Raw genomic sequence first — 27413 nt, 5'->3', positions numbered from 1 at the left:
GCTGCTGCAGTTTCTGTGAGTCTTAAGCCATTATCGTTGGATATATTGTGGAGGCTATGTTTACCGATTGTGGGGTGTAGGCTAGGCTATTTGCCTATTTTAGCATTAAAATCTCCGCAGATTACCCGCATATATTGTTTGGGCATCGTATCTATCACTCTTTCTAGGGCGTCGTAGAAGTCATCCTTGATATCTTCATTCTTCTCTTCCGTTGGTGCATGAGCTGAGATGATAGAAATGTTGTATCGTTCTCCCTTCATTCTGATGTAGCGTATCCTTTCGTTTATAGGTTTAAAATTTAGTATATTCTGTACTAGGTCGTCTCTAATCACAAAGCCCGTTCCAAATTCATGTCTTCCGTTTTTGATACCGCTGAAGAAGATGGTGGATTTACTTATTCTTATATATTTCCATCGTCTGGCCATCTTATTTCTTGGACTGCTGTCTACAGCATTTGTGGCAGCTCCAGGTCTGTACCAACTCTGGACGTTCCAAGTTCCGATATTCATAGTCCTTTTACATTGCATTGGTCGTTTTTTATGTTTATCCGTCTGATTCCGAGGCAAAGTTGCAGTTTTCATAACTAGCTTCTTTTCCGAGGGTGGGTAGTTAATCCTCCGCTCAATCATCCTTGATTTCCTCACCCTAGCCCAGGCAGAGTTATCTGCTCTTCATTACCGTCTCTTTTTCTTTAATATGTCCCCGTTTCGTTCTTTATCGACTTTACTTCTTTGATTTTATTACCTCTTATATTTTTAATATATCGAATAGCACAGTTAATCATCATTTGAAAGATGAAGAAGGAAAGCCATAGCACGAAGAAAGATGTCTTGGAACAACAACATACGACAGTGGTTCAGATTATACTTTAACCATATCAAAAGCAGCGAGAAACCGCAAAAAATTCATCAGACTGATCGCCAACCTCCAGTAGAAGAGGGCACTGTCGAGTTATGGAAAATTCACTTAAAAGACAGAATAAAACAACTGGGGAGCAATACAAAGGTATTGGCGTTTTCAAAGTGATACCAGGTTACCTATAAACTATAAAATGGTGCTCAATTATCAGATCTTTTACTTAACAAGAGTAGCTTAGCTATTTCTTGAATGTTGTTTTCTCTTTTTGTGGTATGTTGTAGCATAACTCTTCTTGTTTTCACAAATTCTAATAAGGTCCCCTGATGACCCTAAAATGACGGAAAACAATATACGTTGTGAAATATAAAGAGTTGAAACTAGTGGAGGTGGAAAATTATCGATAAAAACCTATAAATTTATACTATATTGATAGTTTCCCACCTTCACAAGTATCGGAGTCAAACTGTCACAAGAGAATTTTATAAAATTCTCCTGTAAGAGTGGAAGTTGCAAAACTACTCCGATATGTCTAAAGGTTGAAAACTATCAATATTAATGTAAATTTATACGTTTTTATTAAGAATTTTTTAATCTCCACTAATTTCATCTCTTTTTATTTCACGTTTTCCGTCTTTGGCGTTATTTTGCCGGTTATTAGCTCACTCATCTCATCACTGTATAGGTACTCATTACTATAGTGAGCGATATGACATAATTATATATTAAAGCGTTATTATAGTATAGCTCCCCGTGCAAACTTTATTTATGTCTTCTAATATTTGTGTTTTTCCCTTGTTTATCAGTGTCACCTGAAATTCTTCTGCATTATTTTATCCTTATAGTCCAGGAACCGAAGCTTTTCACCTCGCAATTTTTACAGAATGAATCGATTTGCTTGAAAATTTGAAAGTAAGTAGTGGATAGTCCAAAGTAAGGATCAAAATCTATATCATGCCGAAAGGCGCTTTTTCCATGGGGGTGGTTGCCACCCCATCTCGGGGGTGTAAATTTTTTATTATATTTTGATCGCAAAAGTTGATAAAAACATTCATTCTAAGCAAAAAATGTTCTATACATTTTTTTGATAAAATTAACAGTTTTCGATTTATTCGCTATCGAAAGTGTCAGTTTTATATCGAAAAAATCAATTTTTTACGATAGTATATTCATTTACGTTTCACTTAATTTTTGCCGTAGAAAAATTTTTTTAAACCAAGTTCTTGGGAACTCAATAGCCTACAATTTCATATTTAAAAATTTTTTCGTATCTCTGATGCTAATCTTTCTATTCTGAAGAAAATGTCATTTTAACAAAACTACAAAAATTCGTTATTCGCTTTTAACTCCTGTTTTTTTTAAACTAATCATTCGAAGCCAGTGAAACTTCTATAATCTATTAATAATACATAAATAAAGAAGAATTAATAAGGCCAATGACTAAAAACACTGCTAACTTACATTGTTATGCTTCCAATTAGATTTCTCCTTTTTTTTTTCAAAAAAATATATTGATTTTTTAACCCTAACTTTTTTATTTTTTATAATAGAAAGTTTGGTAAAAAGAATTTTGTAGATTTTTATAGGATCTATAAGCCTATTAATATTAAATCTATTTAAAGTCCTCAGTGGCAAAAAGAGGTGACTTTGAAAGGGTTGGTAAAGGTGGTTTTTGCATGCTATTACAAGATTTAATTTTCAATAGCTCACTCAATTTTTGCCATAGAAAAAATTTTTGCAAACCAGTTTCTTTGGTGATTAGGAGGTTGCTTCCGATCACTTTTTCGCTGAAAAAATAGGGACTGACATTCTTTTCATTATAATTCATTTAATTTTTAAGCTAGATATTTTTTTTATTTCTGAAGGTAGAAATTTTTAAATACTTTAAATTAGTTTCAATAAGTTATCCTCGAAAAATGCACACTTTTCCCGTCTTTTGCCTTTGAATCTACAATATTTAGCATTTGACGAAGAAGAGCTAACATATAATAAAGTATAGCGCGATTATTATGCGATTATTATTGGTCAAAGAAAATTAAAAAACACGGTTTTGTTTATTTTTTCAAAAGGTACATTTTTGTTAAGTAAAGTTGTTTTGATAAAACCAAAACTTTTGGAGTTATTAGCATAAAACTTATTAAAAACATTGATTTTTTTCGATATAAAACTAACATTTTCGATAGCGAATAAATCGAAAAATATTAATTTTATCAAAAAAATGTATAGAACGTTTTTTGCTTAGAATGAATGTTTTTACCAACTTTTGCGGTCAAAATATAACAAAAAAATTCCACCCCCGAGATGGGGTGGCAACCACCCCCCATGGTAAAAGCGCCTTTCGGCATCATATAGATTTTAATCCTTGGACTATCCACTACTTACTTTCAAATTTTTAAGCAAATCGATCCATTCTGTAAAAATTGGGAGGTTTTGTCCTATTTGAAGCTTCATTACTTGGACTATTAGCTGTTTTGTCTGGTGTATTTTTCTATTTCTGTATAGTTTGAGCCAGCAATTTATTTTAGCAGCTTATGATCATTGATGATTATGAGAAGTACCTCATACTTCTTTGTAAAACATATGGTATAAGACAATAATTATTGTGACCTGAATTTAAAAAATTGTTAGTTTTTTCATTTATTTAAAGAATTTGTATTGAAAAGTGTCAGTCACTTACAGTTGAATGCTTGTCTTTGAAAAATAGTACACTAAAAATGATGAATGTTCTAACTGGTTCTAACATACAAACAGTTATTTTTCTTGTACAAATTGCTGCAGTCTTAGAAGTAACATGAAGGGATAATCCTTTAAAATGATTAACGCTGTAATTTTCGTTTTAACCCGTTTACAAGAAAATTGATGGTTTTAAAGAATGTTTAGTAAAGTAAGCGGTGTACTTCATCTTCACGTCCTCGAAAATAATGATTAATCAATACATACTTACTGGGTTAGAACATTTAAATGAACTTATATTTTTTTTTAATATAAATTAATCAATCAAACAAAAACAAAATACTCCACACATTCTGAGAATTTAAAATCAAAAATCTAATTTAATTAATTTAAGTAAAGACTGTTTAAATATTTTTATATTTATATTATATATGTGTATAGTAGAGTCGAGTAATAAAATTAAGTAGGTAGGTAATGAAAATGACAACTAATGTAATGAAAAACAAAAGTAGGTAAATTAAAAAGATATAAACGGTGGAAAATACACAAATCACAAAAAGTATCAAATAATTTTTGAAACACAGAGTTAAAATAATTTTTAATTTTAAGCAGAATGTTATAATACTCGTTTATCGTCTTCTTCAAGAGTCTACAAACCCGTAACACTTCAAGTTGAAGCGTGTTTTTGCAGAAAAAAAAATGTGTGTGTACTTTGTACGCACGTAAGAAGTTATACTTCTATTATATGATTTCAACGAAATCAATATACTTTAAACAGTTTATTTATATTTTATTTAAATATTAAACTAATTTTAATACTCACTACTTTCCAAAAATTTTTATTAAAACAATACCAAAAATTAAAAAAATAAAAGAATAAAACACACGCAAACACATTGAAAAATAAAACAAAGAAATGATTTCTGAACAATAATTGTTGACAAAAATTTTAATTAAATACGTATTTTCTGAAAAAAAAATATAATAAATATACTTACAATCATAAAATGTATTAAAAAAATTTAAAAAATAAAAATTTGCATTGAACCTGCGCGTCAATAAGGTTGTTAGATTTTGAACTCACCGCACGCAGAACTTAGCTAGCGAGACATTTAAATGGTGAAGAAGCCTTAGTTGCTTATTCTCTTAGTTTATTTAAATAAGTTTGATTCTTGCGGAATTAAAATATAACAAAATATAGACTAAGAAAGCAATTTATTAGATATGAAGATTGGTAGAAATTGTATTGGTAATCAAATTATGTAAATCAAAGCATTACCTACTATAGGTACCTACATTTTCGAAATAGGTATGCAGGTCCTAATCTTTTATTACAATACTGAAACATTTAAAATTACGTACCTATTGCTTTTAAAAACTGTTTAAAAAGTCACTACAATTATAAACTTGCTTTTTGTGTCTGTCCTCACAACAATAAATACTAATATACTACATACAATTTGTTTACCCATAACCATTGACGTATTAATAAAATAACCCGACATATTGAACAATTGTCGACAGGTCATTGTAATTACTTAATCAGAGGACGTATAACGTTTAAGCTGCGCCTGGTACCAAGATTTTGATGATTTCGCGCACATATAAATTTACTCTCAACGCGCCTAAAGCAGTATAATTTCAAAAAACAGTAAACGAAACATTGTTAAAACAGAATATCTTGGACATTTGTGTTCGAAAATTTGATCTATGCACTATGCCTGCTCGAGTTTTTAATGAGAAGGAGCGTTCTTACAAAAAATGAATAATATAACATCAGAACAAGAAGCCCATATTGTAGGTTTAATTGGAGATGGATGATGTTATGAGAATCCAGCGTTTCAAGAGCTTTAAGAAGATATAGAGAGAGTGGAGGATACACAAGGAGACCATTTCCAGGACTTACCGGGCGCATGAACCTCGCAGATGAACGTTATTTACATCTGCAGACTTTGCGTACACATCATGTTACAGCTAGACAACTGCGAAATGATCTTTCCAGAGCCCGTGGCCCGTAATGTTCGGTTTGTAAAGTGCTAATTCGGTTAGAAACGGATTAAAAGGGAATTTGGAATCAGAGCCAGAATGCATGCTACTGCTCCACTGTTAGCGAGTGCACACCATATTATAGCACGTTTAAGCTTTGCACCAGAACATGTCAATTGGGATATTAAGGACTGGACTAAACTGTTCTTTTTACTGATGAGTCAAGATTTGCACTTTGTGGACCCGATAGACACTTTGGTTCCCGTATTTATTTGAATGGCAAGTACGGTAGAAACCAATCTGCCGAGCGGTGATCTGCAAACGGTAGCAAGGCACGTACCTAAGCGCGCCCGGGATAAAATTATGAAATAGGTAAGTAGGTAGTTTTACGTCGTTTAATGATTGATATTGTAATTTTTTTAAGTTGTTAGGAATTACCATTTAGGGGACAAGATGAATCGGAGTATTCGTTACATCAAGTTAATTATAGAGAACAAATAAAATTGTTTAACAAATTTTCTAATTTACTTTCTGACTATTTTAGCGACATTTAGACATAAGACATTTAGCGGCGTATCTAAAACAGCACAGAATGAAAGAATCAATTAGTAGTTACATTTTGATGCTTTTCGGTAGATGTAGACGAAACTACTGATAGAGGTAACATGTAATTCACAAGTATCAATTGTTCTTCGATACGCGTTACGTCTAATATTTATGAGAGGTTTTTAGGTTTTCAGACGTGCGCAGAAGCCATAAGACAGAATATATTTTTGGTGTTTTAAAGGACATATTAAAATTTTTTGATATCAAAAATAAATTGGTAAGGCAAAAATATGACGGCGCTGCCTTGATGTCCGGTGAATTGTATGGTCTCCAGGCAAAAGTTAAAACTATTGCACCAGGCAAAACTATTATTTACTCACTGTTATAAGTCATTGACCTCTTTGACGATTCAAAATTTAAAAGTTACGCCAAAAATTTTCAAAATATCTATTAGGCAAGTTCATCAAAAATATACATCATTCTTTAATCAAATAAAATAAGAAAATGGATCAACAGGTTTATATGCTGATCCAAATATTTTCGGAAGGTGGGATAAGTTACAGACTATGTATAATTTTATATACTGCAATTCATTAGGTACAACAAACTGTTCCCGAAATTAATAAATTATTGTGCTCAAATGTGGGCAAATTCTGCCTCAAATGAACGGAATTTCTCTTGTCTCAAAAGAGTCAAAACGTATTGTTGAAACACTATGAAACAAGAGAGAATGTCAAACTTGTCTCAAATTTCAAACGTCAACAGAAGAAAGCTTTTAAAATCTCTCCAAAGCAATAATAAATTTTACAATGACGTTATAACCCATTTTGCTACTTCGATACAACATAGAGTAATTTATAAACAGGTTTAGGTTCTAAATTTATACGTAACAAGCTGAAAATGCGAGCGTTATCATAACGAAAACTTTGTTTATTTACGTATTTTAATTCATAATATGGAAAATTGCTATTATGAAAAGTAGTTTAGAATTATAAATTTTGTTTTAATGTGCAATTATATCATTCTAATTTAAATGTTATGAACTATAAAGGTAGTTTACTCTTGATCGAAATTCATATTTTTTATATACCTCGTATAAAATTAATAAAATTTTATATATGATGGTTGCATCATAAATCTTAGAAGATGAAGAGCTTTTTATGAAGAATAACTTTTCTTCGTCAAATTAAAAATAAAAGAGTTATAAATGAAAATGTTGGTATCCATAATTATCTTCAAATATTTTTTTCCATTAGAAGGATGTAATTGCACATATCAGACCATAATTTTTTATACCAAACAATATTATTTCATATACTGTCGGTTCGCTAAACTCAGACACAACTGGCTAGTGATTTTAGTCAATAATTTTGCCAATTGGGAAAAAAATGATTACTAATTAGTTAATAATTACTAAATAATTAGTAATTTTGCCAATTTTGGCAAATGTCGCAAACAACAAAAACATTACCTACTAAAATCACTAGCCAGTTGTGTCGAGTTTAGCGAACCGACTATTTAATTTCATAGCAAATGGAAAAGTCCATTTATCATAAAGGGGAGGCCGTATACTCGTATAAACCTTTTTAAAGTTGTTAATAAATTATTGCTTTTAAAATATACTCAAATTGTATTTTTGAACATCTTATTTATTTTATATAATAACTAAATTCACTATCAAATGTCATTGATGTTTTATTAATACTTAATTTAAAATTTAGTTTGACATTCACGAAGTGTCAAACTCAAATGTATATAACCTATGCTTTGCTTAACAAATCGAGATTAAAAAACTAGCCTACTTAATAGCAACGATTTCAGCTGGACGTATAGTGTGTCGGCAGAAAATAAAACGATTGTGACGTCATATTTTAGACTTTGAGGTCGATTATCTCGAAGACAGTTAGAAATATCGAAATGCCGTTTTCAGATTTGGATTCAGAAGAAAAAACTACACAAGAATCCATCGATAAATCTAATCTGAGTATTGCAGGAGCGGCAACGTAATAAAACATACAATTTTGCGAATTTATAAACGAAATGTTTTCGTTGATAAAAACAAAATAAAACAAAAAAAAAAACAAAAATCTTCTATGAAATTGAAGCCCTTTAATTAGATGGCATACCTATCTGAGGAGACAAAACCTTGCTGACCCTGTCCCTAAAGCCAGGAGCTGCCCCTGTATTAAATGCTACGTTAGGTCGGTGCTGCTATAGGACGTAGAGGGCTGAACACTCAAATCGAGGAATATAAACCGATCAGAAGCCTTCCAAATGTGGCTTTATTGCCGTATCCTAAAGATACCATGGACGGCAAAAGTCACAAATGTAGATGTCCTTAGAATCAACCATGAACGCCAACTTTTCGAAACCATCAAGAAAATGAAGACGCCGTATCTGAGTCTCGTCATGCGAAACAAAAAATACTAGTTCCTTCAACTTATAATCAGTGGCGGATCTAGGGAAGGGTGATGGGGGCGATCAGTCCCCCTCTCAAACCAAATTATATACAGTATGTCCCTGTAAGTTGTATCCATATGGAAAACTTTTTTATTATTAATTTTATGAAACAAAGTTATTCTTGATAAAAAGCTCTGCTTGGTCCAAAACCTAAAATTTAACCATCAAATATCAAATTTTTTGAATATTATACGAGGTATGTCAAAAAGTTTGAATTTCACTCAAGAGTAAAGTAGCTTTATTTTTCACAATATTGAAAATTGCTATTATGAAAAGTTGTTTGGAATTAAAAACTATATTCTAGTATGCTATTCTAGTATTTCTTCTAATTGAAAAAAAATTTTTGAAAATTTTTGGATAACTAGGTAACATTATTTTCAGTTATTTCAATTTAGATAACTCTTTTATTATTAATTTTACGAAAAAAAAGTGATTCTTAATAAAAAGTTCTGCCTGGTCTAAAACCTAAAATACAACCATCTCATGTCAAATTTTATACGAGGTATGTCAAAAAATATGAATTTCGCTCAAGAGTAAAATACGTTTATTTTTCACAATATCGAAAATTGTCATTAGGAAAGTTATTTATAATTAAAAACTATGTTTCAGTGTGTAATTACATCCTTTTAATTGAAATATTCTGAACTATAAAGGTACTTTACTTTTGATCTAAATTTATCTTTTTTGACATACCTCGTATAAAATAGATAAAATTTGATATAAGATAGTTGTATTTTAGGTTTTAGACCATCCACAACTTTTTATTAAGAATCACTTTTTTTCGTAAAATTAATAATAAAAGAGTTATCAGAATTGAAATAACTGTTAATAACAACTGAAAATAATGCTGTTATCCATAATTTTTCAAAAAAACATTTTTCAATTAGAAGGATGTAATTGCATATTAGAATATAGTTTTTAATTCCAAACAACTTTTCATAATAGCAATTTTCAATATTATGAAAAATAAAGCTACTTTACTCTTGAGTGAAAATCAAACTTTTTGACATACCTTATATAATATTCAAAAAAATTGATATTTGATGGTTAAATCTTAGGTTTTGGATCATGCAGAGCTTTTTATGAAGAATAACTTTTTTCCGTAAAATTAATAGTAAAAAAGTTTTCCATATGGATACAACTTACAGGGACATACTGTATAAAGATTATAAAAACATTCAACTGCTTAAAATCGAGGGTAAAATTGAAGGCAAGGGAAGAATAGGACAAGAAAATGTCCTGGCTCCGAAACATAAGGCAATGGACAGGTATTAACGACATTCAATCTCTGATACACATTGCAAGAAATAGAGAGTTAATGGAAAGTGTGATCGCTAACATCCATTAGTGGATTTGCATTTGAATAAGAAGATCAAATAATTACACAGTAAATAAAAAGGACTAGAAGTGGAATTCGAAAAGGCAACATAGCTTTAACTGAAAGCAAAAACAAAGGCAAACGAAAGAGTACACGGTAGAGTTAATGAACCAGAAAGAGCAACAGGTGGTGTAGGTTGTATAATACATGCCAATAAAAGAAAATTCTTGCGGAAATGGAATGTTCCTGAGAACAATTATTGCAAGTAACAAGTTTAAACACATAAGTACATTGTAGAGATACAACAATTTAGTAATAAGAAAATCAACATTAAAATTGCAAAGAGTGCAAATTTTTTATTTACATATCGGAAAATACTCTATAATAGATACAAAATACAAAGTTAATATTTCAGCTTATTGGTAATAATCATATAAAAAAACATCCAGTACATATATATCTACATCTCTAGTCTTCATCATCATCGTCGCACAAAAGCATCTTGACCAAAAACTCTTTTTCACATTGGGAACCTTCAAGTCTTTTTGGCGTTTTCCATTTGAGCAAAGTTGGTAAAACGAGCAGTTTGGTGGTGGGATCTTTACGGAAGGAGCTGTTTGGGTCTTTCCATCTACAAATGAAATTCAATATTAATTTTATTAACGCACCATTAATAATATACAGTGTGTCAAAGCCAAAATGGAATAAATTCATTATTTCGTTAATGAGGGATTTTGGGAATAAATCTCGCAACAGGTCGATTTTATTTTTAAATGATGATTTTTTGGCATCTATATCATACTATGTACTTTTTTTATATGTTTATTAGGCAATCTGTTATAACATATAACAATAGGCACATTTTATCTGAGAAATAATGACATGAAGAGATTGTGACCAGCGCCACACATCTCTCATCATCATCATCCAGCCTCAAAAGTCCACTGCTGAACATAGGCCTCCTCCCCTCGTTTCCAACCCCATCTATCCTGCGCCGCCCTCATCCAGTTTTTATTTACCTTTCTTAAGTCGTCAGTCCATCTTGTAGGCGGTCGACCGACGCTTCTCTTGTCTTCTCTTGGCCTCCATTCCAATAACCTCTTCGTCCATCGCCCATCTGTCATTCTGGCTACGTGTCCTGCCCATCTCCACTTCAACCTGGCTATCCTCTCGATGACGTCAGTCACCTTTGTTCTTCTCCTGATTTCTTCGTTTCTGATTTTGTCTCGCAGATTTATTCCTAACATTGACCGCTCCATTCTTCTCTGCGTGACTCTTAGTTTGGTAGCCGAGGCTTTAGTTAAGGTAAGTGTTTCTGATCCGTACGTCAAGACTGGGAGGACGCACTGATCGAATACCTTTCTCTTTAGACATGTGGGTAACTCACTTTTAAAAGTTTCTCTCAGTTTTCCAAATGCTGCCCACCCAAGACCGATTCTTCTCTTCAGCTCATGAGTCTGGTTATCCCTGCCAATCGTAATTTCATGTCCCAGGTATTTATATCTATCTACGAGTTCTATTTCCTTCCCACCAATACTGATGTTCTGGTTGGGTACCAAATTTGTCATTATTTTTGTTTTCGAGATGTTTATATTTAAACCTACATTTTCTGTAGCTACAACGAGTTCTTGTACCATCTCTCTTGCCATACCTAGATCCACACATCTCTATAGAGATAATATTAAATTACTGTATTACCTATATTAACTTAGCTACTGTAACAATATTAATGTCTGTGCGGTAAATCTAATGGTGTCTGTCTCTTTAACCGTTTTGTTTCCTGACTGTTGTCTAACAAATTAATTGCAAGCACATTCGCGTGGCTTTCAAGACGTACGATGTATTTTGCACTTAACTCCACTATCACTTCACTGACGGTTTTCGTTTCCAGATCATTGTAAATATCCCTGTTAGTAACAAACCACGGATCATCGATTATTGAACGTAACATCTTGGACTGGAATCTCTCAATTATGGATACAATCGACTTGGATGCTGTTCCCCAGAGCTGCAGACCATATGCCCAGACTAATTTGAATATTGTGTTGTAGACTAGCAGTTTATTTCTTGTCGTGAGCTTAGACTTACGCCCTAGAAGCCACTAATACTTACTAAATTTTATGCCCAGTTGTTTCCGTTTGTTCCATATATGGGTTCTCCAGGTTAATCCCCTGTCCAAGTGCATGCCCAGATATTTTACAGAGGTAACTGAGGGAATGACCTTATTATTTATTGTTACTCTAGGTGATTCACCGTGACATTTTGTAAAAACAATATGGTTTGATTTTTGTTCATTCAATTTAATTCTCCAATTTTGTGCCCATGTATTTATTTGATTTAATACTCTCTGGAGTTTTGCAGCAGCTTCGACGGGATTTTTGTGTACTGCTAGGATTGCAGTATCGTTGTGGTGGTCGTTGTATCACGATTTGTGGGTAAATCGGCTGTGTAAATCAGATACAGTTGTGGTCCCAGAACGCTTCCTTGCGGTACCCCTGATCTGATGGGATATAGTGTTGTAAAGGCTGACTCAAACTTCACTCGAAAGTATCTTTCTGATAAATACGACTTAAGGAGTGTATATTATAGTTCCTCTGGTAAGTTCTTTTTCAGTTTATACAACAGTCCTTGATGTCAAACTTTATCAAAAGCCTGGCTAACATCGAGGAATGCTGCTGAACAGTAACTTTTTTCTTCAAATGTTTTATTTATAACGTTGACCACTCTGTGAACTTGTTCGACGGTACCATGCTCTTTCCTAAAGCCAAATTGGTGGTCGGGTATCATATTTCTGTCTGTTAGTATTTGTAGAAGTCTTTTTTCTGTTATTTTTTCCATGATCTTAGACATTACTGGCATTAAACTAATTGGTCGATATGAAGTGGGCTCATTTGGAGGTTTTCCTGATTTTTGTATAAGGATAATTTCCGCAATTTTCCATTGGATTGGGAAGTGTTTTAGCCTTAGTACCGCATTACACAATTGAGTTAGCATTTTAATTGCTTTGGTAGGTAGATTTTTAATTACCTCACCTGTGATTAAGTCATAGCCAGGTGCTTTCTTTTTTATTAGATTATTGTTGATTATGTTTTGAACTTCTTTGGGTGAAGCGTGTAGTGTGTTTTCTCCTGTCGGGGTTTGGTTTTGTAGGAAATTGTAGATTTCTTGATCGTTATTTGTTGCAGCAGTTGGTATAGGTTTGAAAACTTCTTCTAGGTATCATACTACTAAATAAACATTTTATTTCTGTTTTACGACAGCAGTAAATGTATTTTGAATTAAATAAATTACGCGCATTCTTGTTTTTGTGTCCATTAATTTAATTCAAAAATTTTTTTGGACACCCTATATAAATAATTATGTTAATGTTTATATTAGTGAATAGAGAATTAAACTACCTTTAAAATGAGCTAGCACACGACCCCTATTCACATTTAAAAAAATCATTAATTACGTCATCGCTGATACGTACTTATGAGAAGGGAACTTGAAACTTACACCAAATTATGGAAAAATATACAATAGATATTCTTCCTCTGCAAGAAATAAAACAAATGGGAAACGAAATAATAAAAATAGGAAAGAGCATTCTGTTCAAGTGTGGGAGGGATTCAGAGACATTTTTTATTGAGGTTAATAATCTAAAAGATTAATGAAATATAGCGAAGTGATTGGTGAATACCAGGGACGTTTTGTACCAGGAAGAACAACTGCTAATCAAATAAGTGTGTTAAAATTAATACAAAATAATAGCTACAAAGAAACAATTACATAAAAAATGTATAAACATTCTCAATTTCTTAGCAACACGAAAATGCAGCATCTGCATAATACTATGGTCAAATCTGAGAGTGCAGGAAGAGTCTATACCGGTTTCGAGGGTTGTTTCCCCCTCATCAGTACCCCCATATCCTCTTCTCTCAGATTCTTCCACGTACCACACTTTGGGCCCTTCCGAATTGCAAAGAAAGAAACGTCACGGATGAACTAGGGCCACCTACCGAAAAACACAGTAAGTTATCAATCGAAGAAGCACAGAAAACGACAATAAATATCGTCTCCATACCACCAGATTGACAACAGGTGGAATACTTTCTTTGGTTACACCTCCTCAGATTTTCAAAATTTTTAAATCATACAGGATGCCGAGGAAATTAAGGTGAGATAATCTTAAATAATTCACAACTCATCTGCTCAGCGTGGTAAAAGCTCCAACAAGAAAGATTCCTTAATACTCAAACAAAAGAGTAAATGAATTACAAATGTATAAACATTTTCAATTTCTTTGCAACATGAAAATGCAGCAGCTGCATAATACTATGGTCAAATCTGAGAGTGCAGGAAGAGTCTATACCGGTTTCGGGGGTTGTTTATATAAAATATATAAAGGACATCGCACACATCTTATGGAAAATATAATGTCACTCAAATTCAATAAAATTTATACGATTAGATTTGTTTTAAAATGACGGTCAATTCTTATCATTGCGCCAACTCTTAATTATAATTAATTACGGCGTAAATTGCAATTAAAGTTTATCGAAATCACATTTTTGGAGTCCATAAAGTGTTAGTTACAATCATTATTGCTCTGAGTGCTATTCAAAACAGCTTAAACCCCTCTGGGCCTAAGCGGATTAGTGAAACTAATCCGCTAATTTATGGAGTACCGATAATCTGGGTATTTTAAAATATTTTTCTCTCTCTAACTTATGTACGTACCCATTTGATTTCAGATTTATTTATATCAATTTCTGCTCTAATTATTGAAAATACAGAGTTGGCGCAATGATAAGATTTGACCGTTAATTTAAAACGAATCTATTCGTATAAATTTTATTGAATTTGAGTGACATTATATTTTCCATAAGATGTGTCCTTTTGTATAAATTTTGAAAATCTCAGGAGGTGTAACCAAAGAAACTATTCCACCTGTTGTCAATCTGGTGGTATGGAGACGATATTTATTGTCATTTTCTGTGCTACTTCGATTGATAACTTACTTTGTTTTTCGGTAGATGGCCCTAGTTCATCCGTGACATTTCTTTCTTTGCAATTCGGAAGGGCCCAAAGTGTGGTACGTGGAAGAATCTGAGAGAAGAGGATATGGGACTACTGATGAGGGGGAAACAACCCCGAAACCGGTATAGACTCTTCCTGCACTCTCAGATTTGACCATAGTATTATGCAGCTGCTGCATTTTCGTGTTGCAAAGAAATTGAGAATGTTTATACATTTTTCATTCATTTACTCTTTTGTTTGAGTATTAAGGAATCTTTCTTGTTAGAGCTTTTACCACGCTGAGCAGATGAGTTGTGAATTATTTAAGATTATTAGTGTAATTTAAGATTATTAGTGTAATGAGTTGTGAATTATTAAGATTCTCTCATCTTAATTTCCTCGGCATCGTGTTTGATTTATAATTTTTGAAAATCTCAGGAGGTTGTAACCAAAGAAAGTATTCCACCTGTTGTCAATCTGGTGGTATGGAGACGATATTTATTGTCGTTTTCTGTGCTATGTACTTCGATTGATAACTTACTTTGTTAAACAATTACATGTCGCTGGTCCTGAGTAAGAATGACATAACTACAAAAAGCCAAATTTCTCAGGAGTGCAAAAATAGTTATTTATGAAACAGTTCGTGAAGTATGCTTTTTGCGAACGCACGCGATGTTTAGAGCACGAACGACAGCGAAGCGAGTGCCATACATCGCGTAAGTTCGCAAAAATTACTTAACTTTAAACATTCTAACTTTTTTCAAACCACAAAACTGTCAAGACTTTTGTAGTAATTTATTGCTCATATATGTCATCACCACCGCGAAAGTTAAGGATATTTGATTATATGAAAGTGTGCCAAAAACAGTGCGAAAAAGTAAATCCCATTTAAAATACATTGTTACTTCACGCACAGCTATCTATAATGACAGTTTTCACAAACTAAAAACTTATACATAATATGAGATAGAGTAGATAAAATGATTTTTAAATATTTAAAATAGTGATTAAATAAAGAGTAATAGCCCAGGATCATCAGTATGGCATTTATTCTTACAATGATGGCTTTCAATTTCATCCCTATTGGTTCGAATTTCATTATCTTAATTTAATCGTCCATTTTCAACCTTATCTTCAGTTACGTTATTCTTCATTTTAAAATTTTTCTGTACAAAAACACGATTTTTATATATTTAGTATCCGGTTTATTCTTACAGTGATGGCTTTTATTTTCATTCCTATTGGTCCGAATTTCATTATCTTAATTTAATCCCCACCATTTTCAACCCTATTTACAGTTGAGCCATTATTAATCTGAAACAAGGTCTAAAATGGAGCGTATTTCAATAACGACGCAACTACCTTGTAGTGGCTCAGCACATAGTTACAGTTCTGTCACCATTCTGTTACGTCATTCTTCTTCCGGACCGCCGATGTTATGTTATGTATCGATTCTAAACAGGCATATAACTCCATAAACCGAAGGATGCTATATAAGGCAATGAGAACATTAGAAATACCAGAAAAGCTTATAAGGCTAGTAAGAAAGATCCTTACGAACACAAGAAATAGGGTAACGATGAAAGAAAGCTTTTTAAGGCAGTTTACAGTGAATAGAGGGGATTCTCTATCAACGAATTGATTCAACCTAATAGGATTATGACAAATCTTAAGAAGATCAAATATGAGCACAGACAGAGCAAAAAAGTACTTTAAATAAGATTTTGAACACTGTTTTGGTCATAGCCACAGACATGTTCTATGGGGTTAAGGCCAGTTTAGTTTTAAAAATGTATTGTTTGTCAAATTGATCCTATTTCCCACAACTTGAAAGACTTAGAAAAATAAAATTATTACTTACGTTGGTCTGTCTCCTACTTCAACATGTATGAAATCCACATTATCGTCTAGCTGTTCAAGTACCTTACTTATTACAGGCCATGCTGAAACATATATCACATCTTTTGTTAGATTATCTGTTTTGAAATACCTAATCTTTTTAGTGTTAAAGGTTGGCACTACCTGTGTATGACAAGTGTGTCAAAGAGTCAACAAGAAGTTCATATTGTAACCAGGCATTACTTTTATAATAAAAACGTTTATATTAGTCAACTTATCCTTTGTAATATTCCATCTAAGTAGATTCTTCTTTCCCACCATGCATCCCTATAGAACACAATTAAAATAAATACAACATAGATACTACGACCAAATAAAATTTAATATTTAAACTTCCACAAGATTATTGTGAGTTTAATCTAATACAGCTAATCTGAGATGTTATAAAAGACTAGAATCACTTTTTGGTTTGCAAATGCAAACAATGCTTTAATAGAATGAGGCAAGAGCATATTCCTATAAAAAACTGATAAAAAATGCGTTTAAGATGTTCTAATACAAAAATCAGTGACTTTAAAGTGTGCTAAGGGAATTAGTACGGATTTAGAAATGTTCAAGGAACCAGAGAAGCATTATATGCAGTAAATGTGCTAATACAGAGATGTTTAGACCTAAACCAGGACATCCATGTCTAGATTATAACAAGGCATTCAATACAGTGAAACATAATCTGTTAATAAAACTACTGAGAACAAAGAACACTGACACTCGGGATATAAGAATAATAAATAATCTGTACTATAAACAAGAAGCTGTCACAAGAATAAATAATTTAAAAACTAATAAAATAAAAATCAAAAGAGGCATTAGACAGGGCTGTGTCCTGTCGCCATCACTATTTAATGCATACTCAGAGGAAATACCTATTATACAAAAAAGCATTAGAAGATGAAATAGCAGGTAAAAAAATAAATGGATTACCCACATGTGAAATAAGATATGCTGATGATAGAATACTAATAGCAGAAAATATTACAGATCTACAAAGAATTTGAGATAAGGTTGTTGCAACGAGTGAGAAATTTGGTCTGTCACTAAACATAAAGAAAACAAAATTCATGGTTATATTAAAGAAAAATTATAGAAACACCAATCTACATGTTAGAACGAGTTCAGACTTATAACTATTAGGGACAAACATTAATGAAACAAACGATTATACCAAAGAAATCAGAGTTAGAATAGAAAAGGCTAAAAGTGCATTTAATAATAACATGAAACAAATATTATGTAGTAGAGATCTCAGCCTAAATCTTAGAAAATGTACATAAAGTAGGACCTTTTAAGTTATGTTCATGTATAAATCCTGTTTACTGTTTGTGTAGGTCTTAGGCAATTTTTTTTATTTGCAGGGGTTGTGTAATAATTATAATAATATAGGGGTTAAGTTAAGGTGACCAAACCAAGCAGGGAGAGTTGTGCAACTATATAGGGGTTAAGTCGTTAAGTATATATCTTAATGAATGCCTGTACAAGAAGTGTTTTAAAATTTAAATGACAATACAATGAATACAATAACATCACAAGACAGACGTCAAACTACTTAACCCTCATTTAATGTTATTGGCTGTTTTTTGTTTAAAGATAAAGAAATGAACTAAAAATACGATGTATTTACAAACTTACCCCTTACACAATCATCACACCAACTTTCACCAGTCGCTTCGTCTACAGAGCCACCAAAATAAATACAAACTACGGTTCCTTGTGCCTTGAAGTTCTTCATAAAATTGACAAAATTATCATAGCCTTCTACATGATGAGAACGAACCATTTTCAATCCTTGTTATCACTGCAATTTATAAAAAAAAAACACCAAAACGGGTAATAAAGTTGTGTATTGGTGACTGGAAAAACCAGGCAGTAACGCCAGAAACCGCTAAATGATTGACGTAGTTTTAATTTAATCAACAAGCAGATCAGTATTAAAAAGATCACAGGTTACGTAAAATTGTTAATTTGTACTTATAAGGTATGGTATGATAACAGTATTGGTGTTGATAAGCAAATCAAAACAATGCAAGCAAGCAATTTGATTTAACCCGACCTGTGGGATTTGTTCACCCTCTCGAAGGAGTACATTCGGGTGTAACAAGTCATTGGGGCGAGGTGTTTTGACCCGAGTTATACAGGGATCACCCCACCTCGCTCCAATGCCCCAGGCCATCCCTTTCCCCCCCATAGCACGCTGATGCGCGATGGGGGCACAACTATCGTAGCCAAATGCTCTTCACAATGGAACCCTGGGTAATAAGATTCCACTGTGGTATCCTAATCGAATGCAAAAAACTAGGCCCAGCGTGATGCGCTCTATGCCTTTATCTTCTTAATAACTTATCCGCGGTACTAAAAATTGCTTGCTTGGGCCCCGAGTCATCGTGCCGAGCCCCACTGAGCCCTGTTGGGCCCTGCTGGGCCCCGCCCGATGACTCGATGCTCTAATTTTTTTGTGTTTTTGGATTTTTTTAATTTTTTTGGGGGCTTTCGCCATTTTTTTATTTTATATGAATTTTTTTGGGGGCTTAAGGCCCTTCTAATTTTCTAATATTTGCTTACCTTGGAGGTGGTCGTGGTACTTGGACTTCGTGGGTAACGCTATCTTCGGCACTTGTTTCGAGCTACGAACACACTACTATCACTTATCACTTTTAGTTTATCCTATAATTTGTTGTTTCGGGCGTCTGTGCTTCCATCGGTGGAACTCGTCGTATCTTAGCGTTTCTCGCAGTATGTAATTTGGGTGATGTTCTAATTCTGCGAATTTGACCCTTGCCTTGTCTGTCATGGTTTCTGTGACTCTCACCTGTTGGAGTTCTCTGAACAGGAATCTTTCAGCTACATATCTTGGGACTCTGACGGCCTCCCTCAAGCTGTTGTTATGGACTGCTTGGATCTTCTTCTTGTGTGTATTACATACGTGTCCCCATGCGAGAGACGCATAAGTTAATACCGGTAGGATTATACTATTTATCAATCTTAACCTTGTTTTGAGTGTTAGTTTACTTTTTCTGCCTGTGAGTCCTCTTAGATTCGCTCTTGCTATGTTGGCCTTCTGGACTGTGGCTTCTACGTGTTTTTGGAAGGTTAATCCTTTATCCATAATGACTCCTAGGTATTTGGCTTCGTTTTTCCACTCGATGGGCCTGTTCTGCACCCTCAATTGTTCCTCTGGCTGCTGTCTCCCTTTCTTGTATAGAACCGCTTGTGTTTTCTCTGAATTTATGGCTATCTTCCATTTGATACACCATGCTTCAATTTCTTCTAGTGCAGTTTGTAGGTTGGTCACTGCTATATCTGCGTTTCTATGCTTGGCCGCTATTGCTGTATCGTCGGCGTAGAGGCTCATGAGGGTACCTGGTGTTCTAGGTACATCTGCGGTGTATATCGTGTACAGCAGGGGTGACAAGACCGCTCCCTGTGGTACTCCAGCCTCCGGGATTCCGAGTTCGGACAGGACTTGTCCTATCCGAATCCTGAACCTCCGGCCGCCCAAGTACGACGAGATTAGCCTCGTCATCGCTCCGCTGTACCCGTAATCCCGCATTTTGAATAGGAGCCCCTTGTGCCAGATTCTGTCGAATGCCTTGCTTACATCCAGGAACGCTGCTCCAGTGTACTGCTTATCATTGAAACCGGCTGCTATGTACTCGGTTAGCCTGAGGACTTGTAGTTCGCTGGAGTGCTCTGCTCTAAATCCGAATTGAGCCTCTGGGATGATATTTAGTCGGGTTGTTTCCGCTTGCAGTCTGCTGAGGATGACTCTTTCCACTATCTTGCTGATCGCTGGAAGTAAGCTGATTGGCCTGTAGTTCTGTGGGAATGTGTGATTCTTGCCAGGTTTTGGAATCATGATGACACGGGCCTCTTTCCATCTGTTTGGGAATGTCTTGAATCTTAATATTGCGTTTATAATATTTGTGAAATACACTATAGCTTTTCTGGGCAAATATTTTAGGGCTCTGTTGGTTATTTCGTCGAGGCCAGGCGCTTTTCTCGGTGAACTATTTTTGATATGTTCATTGATTTCTTCCGGTGATGTTGGGGGGATGAAGTCCTCTGGGTCTTCTGGTCCTTCTTCTTGTTCTTCGACTTCTTCCAGGAAGTCGTCGTCTTCATCTTGGTGGAAGTTCAGTCTGCATTCATCTTCGAGTGTAGTCCTCATTGCCTCTGCTTTGTCTTCTATGGTGTATACCATGCCGTATCTTCCATGTAGTGGGGGGATGGGTTTCCTGTCGCTTCTCAACATTTTCTGGAGCTTCCAGACATTTCTCATGTTTGAGTCTTGTTCTTCCATCTCTTGTACAAAGTTGTCCCATTTTTCGCTACGGTGGAGTTTTAGGGCCGTTTGGACCTCCCTATTTAAAATATTTGCCCAGGATTTATCTACTCTGTTTCTTGTTCTTTTTGCTGTTTTCTTTGCTCTATTTTTTTCCCTTATCAACTCTTGTGTTTCTTGTGGTATGTCTTTGAACCTTCCCATGAATATCTCGACATCTTCCTCTGTTGTGCTGTTTCTAATTGCCTCTTGGATGATATTTTCGAACTCTAGGACTTTTCCTTCTATTTCTTCTGGATTGTTTATTACTGGCACTATGTTTATTCCTTCACTTACTAACCTTTTGTAGTTAGTCCACTTTATTTTCTTTTTTGTTCTTTTTGGCGGGTTTGTCTCTTCCCATGTTCCGATTTCTAATAGGATGGGGTGGTGGTCAGTTGATCCTTCGTCCAGCGTGATTAATTCTGATTGCAGTCCTAGGTTTTTGGCTACAACTAAGTCGATGTGTGTCGGAAGTGCGTTTCCTGGGTAGTGGGTAGGTTCTTCTGGGCCCATTGCTATTGTGTCTTCGTTGTTTTCTATGTATCTGTTTAGTAGTCGTCCATTCCTGTTCGTAGCTCTGTCGTTCCAGTTGGGGGATCTTGCATTCAGGTCTCCTATTATGATGGATGGTTCGGCGATGTTTAGGAACGCATCTAGGTCATCGTCCATTAAAGGGTCTTGTGGTCTTACGTAGGCTGATGTGATCCTTATTGCGCCTTGCCTCATGTTAACTTCTATTGTTGTGGCTTCCATGTTGACCAGTGGTGGAGTAGTGTAACTGGTGTGTCTAATACCCTTCTTTACTAGGATGGCCGTTCCTCCTGATCTTCTAGTGAGGTCGTTCCTATATACGTCGTATCCAGGAAACTTTAGGTTGAAGTTGTTGGTCAGTTTTGTTTCCTGAATTGCTACGATGTCCATCTCGTATCTGTTGGCGAGTTCATCTAGTATGTTCTGATTTGTGGTTATGCCGCCCGGGTTCCAGGAGCCTATCCTCAAGTATCCCCTCTCTGCCATTAGTTCTGTGCCTGCCTGGTGCTGAGTATCACCTCTTGGACTACCTTAGTCACGATGTTTGTGACCATCCTGACTAGGTACTCTTCGTCTGGGAGGGTTGGTCGGTTGGACGGTGTGTTGTTCTGCGCTGGTTGGTCTCCCTGCGTGGCTTGCGCGTAGGATACCCCGGTTGCCTGCTGTCTTCGGTTTGGTGGTGGTCGCTGTTGTGACCTCTGTGGTGGAGGCCTCCCCCAGGTTGGGCACCTAGGACATCCTCTGTAGTTGGCTGGGTGGCTCCCATTGCAGTTGGCACACGTTGCCTTGACTTCTCTGGCTCTCTGGCACTGCTTTGAGTGGTGTTCTTCGCCGCACTTCACACATCTCGGGTCCTTGTGACACGAGTTCTGGGCGTGATGGTACCCTTGGCAGTTGAAGCACTGCGTCGGTCCTGCTGCCTTGTGTAGGTCCTCTACCACAACTTTCATGTGGCACAGGTTCGTTACCCGCTTTGCTTTTTCCACGTCTTCCTGATCCAGTGTCATGACAAACATGGGTAGTGGCCTCCTTTTCCCTACTCTCGTAGACATGTTACGTGCTGTGTGGCAGGTTATTCCATATTGGTTTGCCATGTCTTCTTGGATTGCCTTCTCGGTGGTATTCGTGGGCAATCCTCGTAACACTAATTTTGGTTTCCTGTCTTCGTCGAGTGGAAAGGCTATCCATTGTAGCCTCTTTTTCTCTTTGGCGGCGTATGCTTCTGCATATTCCTCCACTATCCTTGTCATCTTTCTGTAGTCATCCGGGCTTTTAGCCTGGATGAGCGTCTCTCTGCCACTTCTGGAGATTTTGTTTGTGGTGATGATGCCTTTGCCCTGGGCTATGGTAAGAATAGCCCCTGTCTCGCTGACACTCTGTAACTTAATTACAGGCGGTTTTCTGTATGGTGTTACCTGGTTTTCAGGTAACACGGCTTCTTCGGCGTCTTCTTCGTTTTGGTTTGTTTCCATTGACACTGTATCAGTTTGACTGGAAGCGGCAAGCGCGTCCCTATCTGTGCTCGTGGATGGCACTGGTTCTTCGGGGAGGGGTAGCTGTACCTGGGGAGCTAGTTTCATGGCTTTTTCTTGGTTAGACGTCCATGTGGCGTCTTCCTCGTCGGTTAGTGTCACCAGGGGTGGAAACTCTTCCTTTCTCTTTTTCCTCTGTTGGGTGGACGCCTCCTTCGTCGAGGTGGTAGCCTTCTGGCTGGGTGGTCGAGTCTGCTCGGTGGTCATCTTTTTGGTGGCAGGCTGCTCTACTGGTGGTTTTTTGTCCGTCTTTTCGGGGTTTTTCTTCTCCGGTTTCTTTGCGAGTTGTTTCTGGAGAGCTATCAACTCGTCGAATCTGGCATCCATCTTTTCGCTCATTCGTCGAATCTCCGTATTCAGCTCTTTGATCTCTGCCTTCTGTTGTGCGATCACCTCTTCATATTTTTTGTTGTTTGCATCAACGTTTGCTGCAAATTCTTTCATCAGGGTTCTGAGTCGGTTGATTTCTTCGTTGGCCCTTGTCAGCTCGTCTTCGCTGGCGGCATCCTCTTCAACCCGCTGACGTTTGGTAGTGCCCCCGCCTTCGGCGCCTGGGACGTCTTCGTCCATGTCCTCGACTTCCTGGGTGGCCTCGATGTTCTGGGAATCCTCGACTTCCTGGGTGGCTTCGGTGACGTTCTCGGTGGTCTCGACGTTCTGCGTGGAGTCCTTGCCTTTTGACTTCTTTTTCTTTTTTCTTGTTCTACGATTTTGGATCGTAAAACCGTCTTTTCCATCTTCCTGGTCGCTCGAGTGGTCATCGCTGCTCTCTTCAGGGTGCTGTAACAGGAGGGACTCTTTAGAGTCTGCATATCTTGGCGGGGAAAGCGCCTTGGATCTGGGGGGTGACCGAGATCTGACTCGTGTCATCTTTGGTTGGGAGCGGTAACCTAACTTTTAGAAGAAGCCTTTTTTTCAGCCGATTGGCCCGACACCACATCGACTTCAGGGTTGGCTCCCTGCACAACAGCGCGGTAGTTCTCGTACCTAGACAGAACTAGGTACGGGATCCTCTTGATTTTCTCAACTCTCTGACCTTAGGGGCCGGGGCTGCAAGATGTATTCTAAATAACTACACCTTGCAGTGTCGAGGCACAGTGTTTTAAACTGTACCCATTCCTAACGGAGGCACAGAGAGTATCCCGTAGCGGGCTCACGTCGAGCCCGCTATTGCTTATTCTGCTTTCCAACCCTTGTTTGCAATGTCTCAGAAAATTCAATGAAATCAAACTTCCTGAGTTTCACCACATCCAAGAGGTTGGCTTTTGCCTCTGCTTCCACGTCTTCGCGTCTAGCGAGAGCGAGCGCTCTAGTGTTGCTGTGCTTACATTCACAGCCGTACTAAGAAGTACGTTACACCAAAGCACTTCCCTCTCCTCGACTTGTTGCGCTGCTACTGCTGCTCGTCCGCACTCTGCACGTCTTGTCTCTTCGGCGGCTACCGAGAGACTACTTACTTGAAACTGTACTAATCAAAACAATGTAATTTGTATTATTGTATTTATATGAAAAGGGATTGTTTACATATTGATTAAATAATCCTTAAGGTTATGCAATACACAATACACAGTCGCGTGTATATAATGTTTTCTAAAACTAAGGAATGAAGAAAATCATTTCATGCAGGACCGGCTTAAGTCGCCAATAAGAGATTTTTTGTGCGTGCATTTTTGTAGAATTAATTTTGTACCTAATGAATAACTGGAATCTATTGGAATTGTAGTAAAACAACAAGGTACGTAGTTATCGCTGCAACAAACTAAAAATATCGTCATTAGTTATGTTATCTACTTATAAAACGAGAAAAAAAACTTACACCTGTCAATATCGACCTCTCAATTTTAAATAAGGCATTTATGTTGACTTCTACTCTACAGTTTGTGCATGTTATCAGGAATATTAATAGCTAAAACATGTAACAAAGTTAAAGTAGTAAAATAGTGTCGACGATGTACAAGCTCGCAAATACATGCAGAAAAAATTTCGAAAAACTACGGACGAGAAGAGAGAAAACAGAGTAAATAATTCTGAAAGGCAAAAAACATAAATATAGAATGAATAGAAATCTGCTGAGAAGCAAAACTCTAAGTAAGAGAACAAAGATGAACCTATATAACAGGGGTGGCCAAGCTTCTTAATAGTCCGAGTCACTTTTCACAAGTTGAAGTTTTTCGCGAGCCGCAATTAAATACTTATTCAAAAAGTATCTATGTATAGAAGGTATTTACAATTTTTTTAACAGAACTTTTACTTACTGAAAACCGAAATACAATTACGAAATATTTAAACTTAATTACATTTTTGTTTTCCTTCTTTTGATAATTCTTTAGAATTTGGTGATTAATATGTGACTTCTCAGTAATTCTTTTAGATGCTGGTTAGGTAATATTGATCGGTGTTAGGATTTCACGAATTATAAAATGGAATAAAATGGTTCACACAAGTATGTTGTTCCTAATATGGAAATAATTCGACAAGCATTCTTTTTTAGGGTACCTTCTTGGATTCTGGTACAAATTTCCAAAATTCGGTATTCTGCGTCGATTTATAGTTTTATTTTCGAGCTTGATCTTGCGTCTCTATTAATTTTAATTCTCCAGATGTTGTTTGGGTCATATATTGGTAATAATAAAAAATTCACCTTATGAACTATGTTCATTTCAAATGAATTCGGAAAAAACGAAGAGACGATTTAACATATTTTAAGTCTTCAAATCTATTTTGGAGTTCGGTCAATATTCCTTCCGGCTTTTTTATACACCTACTCGTTAAGTTTTTCTAGTATAATATGGTAAAATTTTTTTTCTAAGTCTAGTAAAATGACTTAAATGCAAAATGTGTACCTAATACAAATTACAAATTACATCTGTAGCAAGAGTTATACAAAAATTGGTCTGGATTCGGTTGATTACTGACTTTTACATTGCGCCACTCTTATGTAATGTTCTTAGCGCAGTTTTCGATGTGTCATATCATTCTTATCTTGGATGGAAATGGAATTTGTTACAAAGTCTTTCATGTTTGTTGTCAGTAAATTAAAAGACATTTTGAAACACATATTATGGAACGATAATAATTTTTTTAAATCATATCTAATACAAAATTGAAAAATAACTCGGGTACAATCGAGAGCCACAAGTAATCCTTTAAAGAGCCGCATGTGGCTCGCGAGCCGCAGTTTGGCCACCCCTGCTATATAATAAGATCTTACATATGGAATGGAAACGTAGATGATTACAACAAGAAAGAGGAAGATAACCTTCTGAAATTTGAAATAAAAACTATGAAAACGATACTGGGCCACAATGTAACAAGAGAGGGAGAAAGAAGAATGAAAACAAATGCCGAAATTCAACAATAATTAATGGGAGAAAATATAGGTATGTAGTCAGATACATAAAATCTCTTCGCTTAGAAATGATAGGACATAATATACATACAGAGACGCCCACACGCAGATGTGTTGAGAATGATAACCAATTGGACACCAATATGGCCCAGGTGTAGAGGAAGACCTATTAGAAGAATATGGTTTTAGGTGTTCCCATGATACAATAAATAACAAGATAATATTATTGCACATCCTGAAGTCGTGACGTAAGTGGAGACCTGTAAGTTCGTAATCATTCGTAATGTTCGATTAGTTTGAATTGTTCGCGGTTGTAAGCTAAGTGTACTTTATAATTTTATCTTTGACAGGAATCTCGACACTAATTTTTTTTCGAATACATTGAAGTTTAATGTTATTTTGCTAATTAAATAATTTCATCACAGAATGTATACAAATCCCATTTGACTTTAACAAGAATTCAAATTCAACTTCCGGTCTCCAGTTACGTCATCATGCGCGAACTCGGACGTATTTGCACTACGGGAAGATACTATCTCGTATAGTATAAAGGGTCTTCCTAGACCTAGAACCATATTCGGAAGGTAGGTTCCGAAACACACAAGATAGGTTCCGGAAGGTAGGTTCTACATCAAAAGTAGAAGAAGATATAATAACAATGAATGCTAAAGACTACAAAGTTCAGTGCAAGAACAGGAAGAAATGACAGCAGTACAGCATGACAACAACCTGTGTGAAGCACCCAAGAATAAGATTTTGAACGCCATGGCATTAGCTAAAATCCCTAGGGATTTGTAATGTTTAATGAAGGAATGAATAAGTGCAGACTATGCAAAAATATTTGTTTCCAATATTTTCCGAGTCTCCAAGATCTACTAATTCGATTTGAAAAAATACGTACTGCCCTTTTAACTTTTGAAAGCGTTTCTTGAACCAGCAATTTCT

General features: G+C 35.6%; 2 protein-coding genes across 2 annotated transcripts in view; both read right to left on the bottom strand.

The window, feature by feature from the left end:
* LOC114324387 (thioredoxin domain-containing protein 17) overlaps positions 1 to 18752 on the bottom strand; it is a 30400-nt gene extending 11648 nt beyond the window's left edge. Inside the window, exons 1-3 of the mRNA XM_050648959.1 lie at positions 18365 to 18752; positions 16701 to 16782; positions 10309 to 10469 (exon numbers count right to left, since the gene is read on the bottom strand). Of these exons, the coding sequence (XP_050504916.1) occupies positions 10309 to 10469; positions 16701 to 16782; positions 18365 to 18512 (391 nt within the window). The 5' untranslated portion in view covers positions 18513 to 18752. The remainder of the gene's footprint in view (positions 1 to 10308; positions 10470 to 16700; positions 16783 to 18364) is intronic.
* On the bottom strand, positions 18515 to 23989 carry LOC126883413 (uncharacterized). The gene is made up of 2 exons (XM_050648958.1): positions 23316 to 23989; positions 18515 to 18530 (listed from the first exon to the last, which is right to left on the bottom strand). Exons 1-2 carry the CDS (start codon positions 23987 to 23989, stop codon positions 18515 to 18517), a joined length of 690 nt encoding a protein of 229 aa, XP_050504915.1.
* Positions 23990 to 27413: the final 3424 nt, after the last annotated feature.

Source organism: Diabrotica virgifera, chromosome 4, assembly GCF_917563875.1.
Source record: "Diabrotica virgifera virgifera chromosome 4, PGI_DIABVI_V3a".
In the NCBI taxonomy this organism is placed as follows: Eukaryota; Metazoa; Arthropoda; class Insecta; order Coleoptera; family Chrysomelidae; genus Diabrotica; species Diabrotica virgifera.
This window is presented reverse-complemented; position numbering and strand designations above follow the sequence as displayed.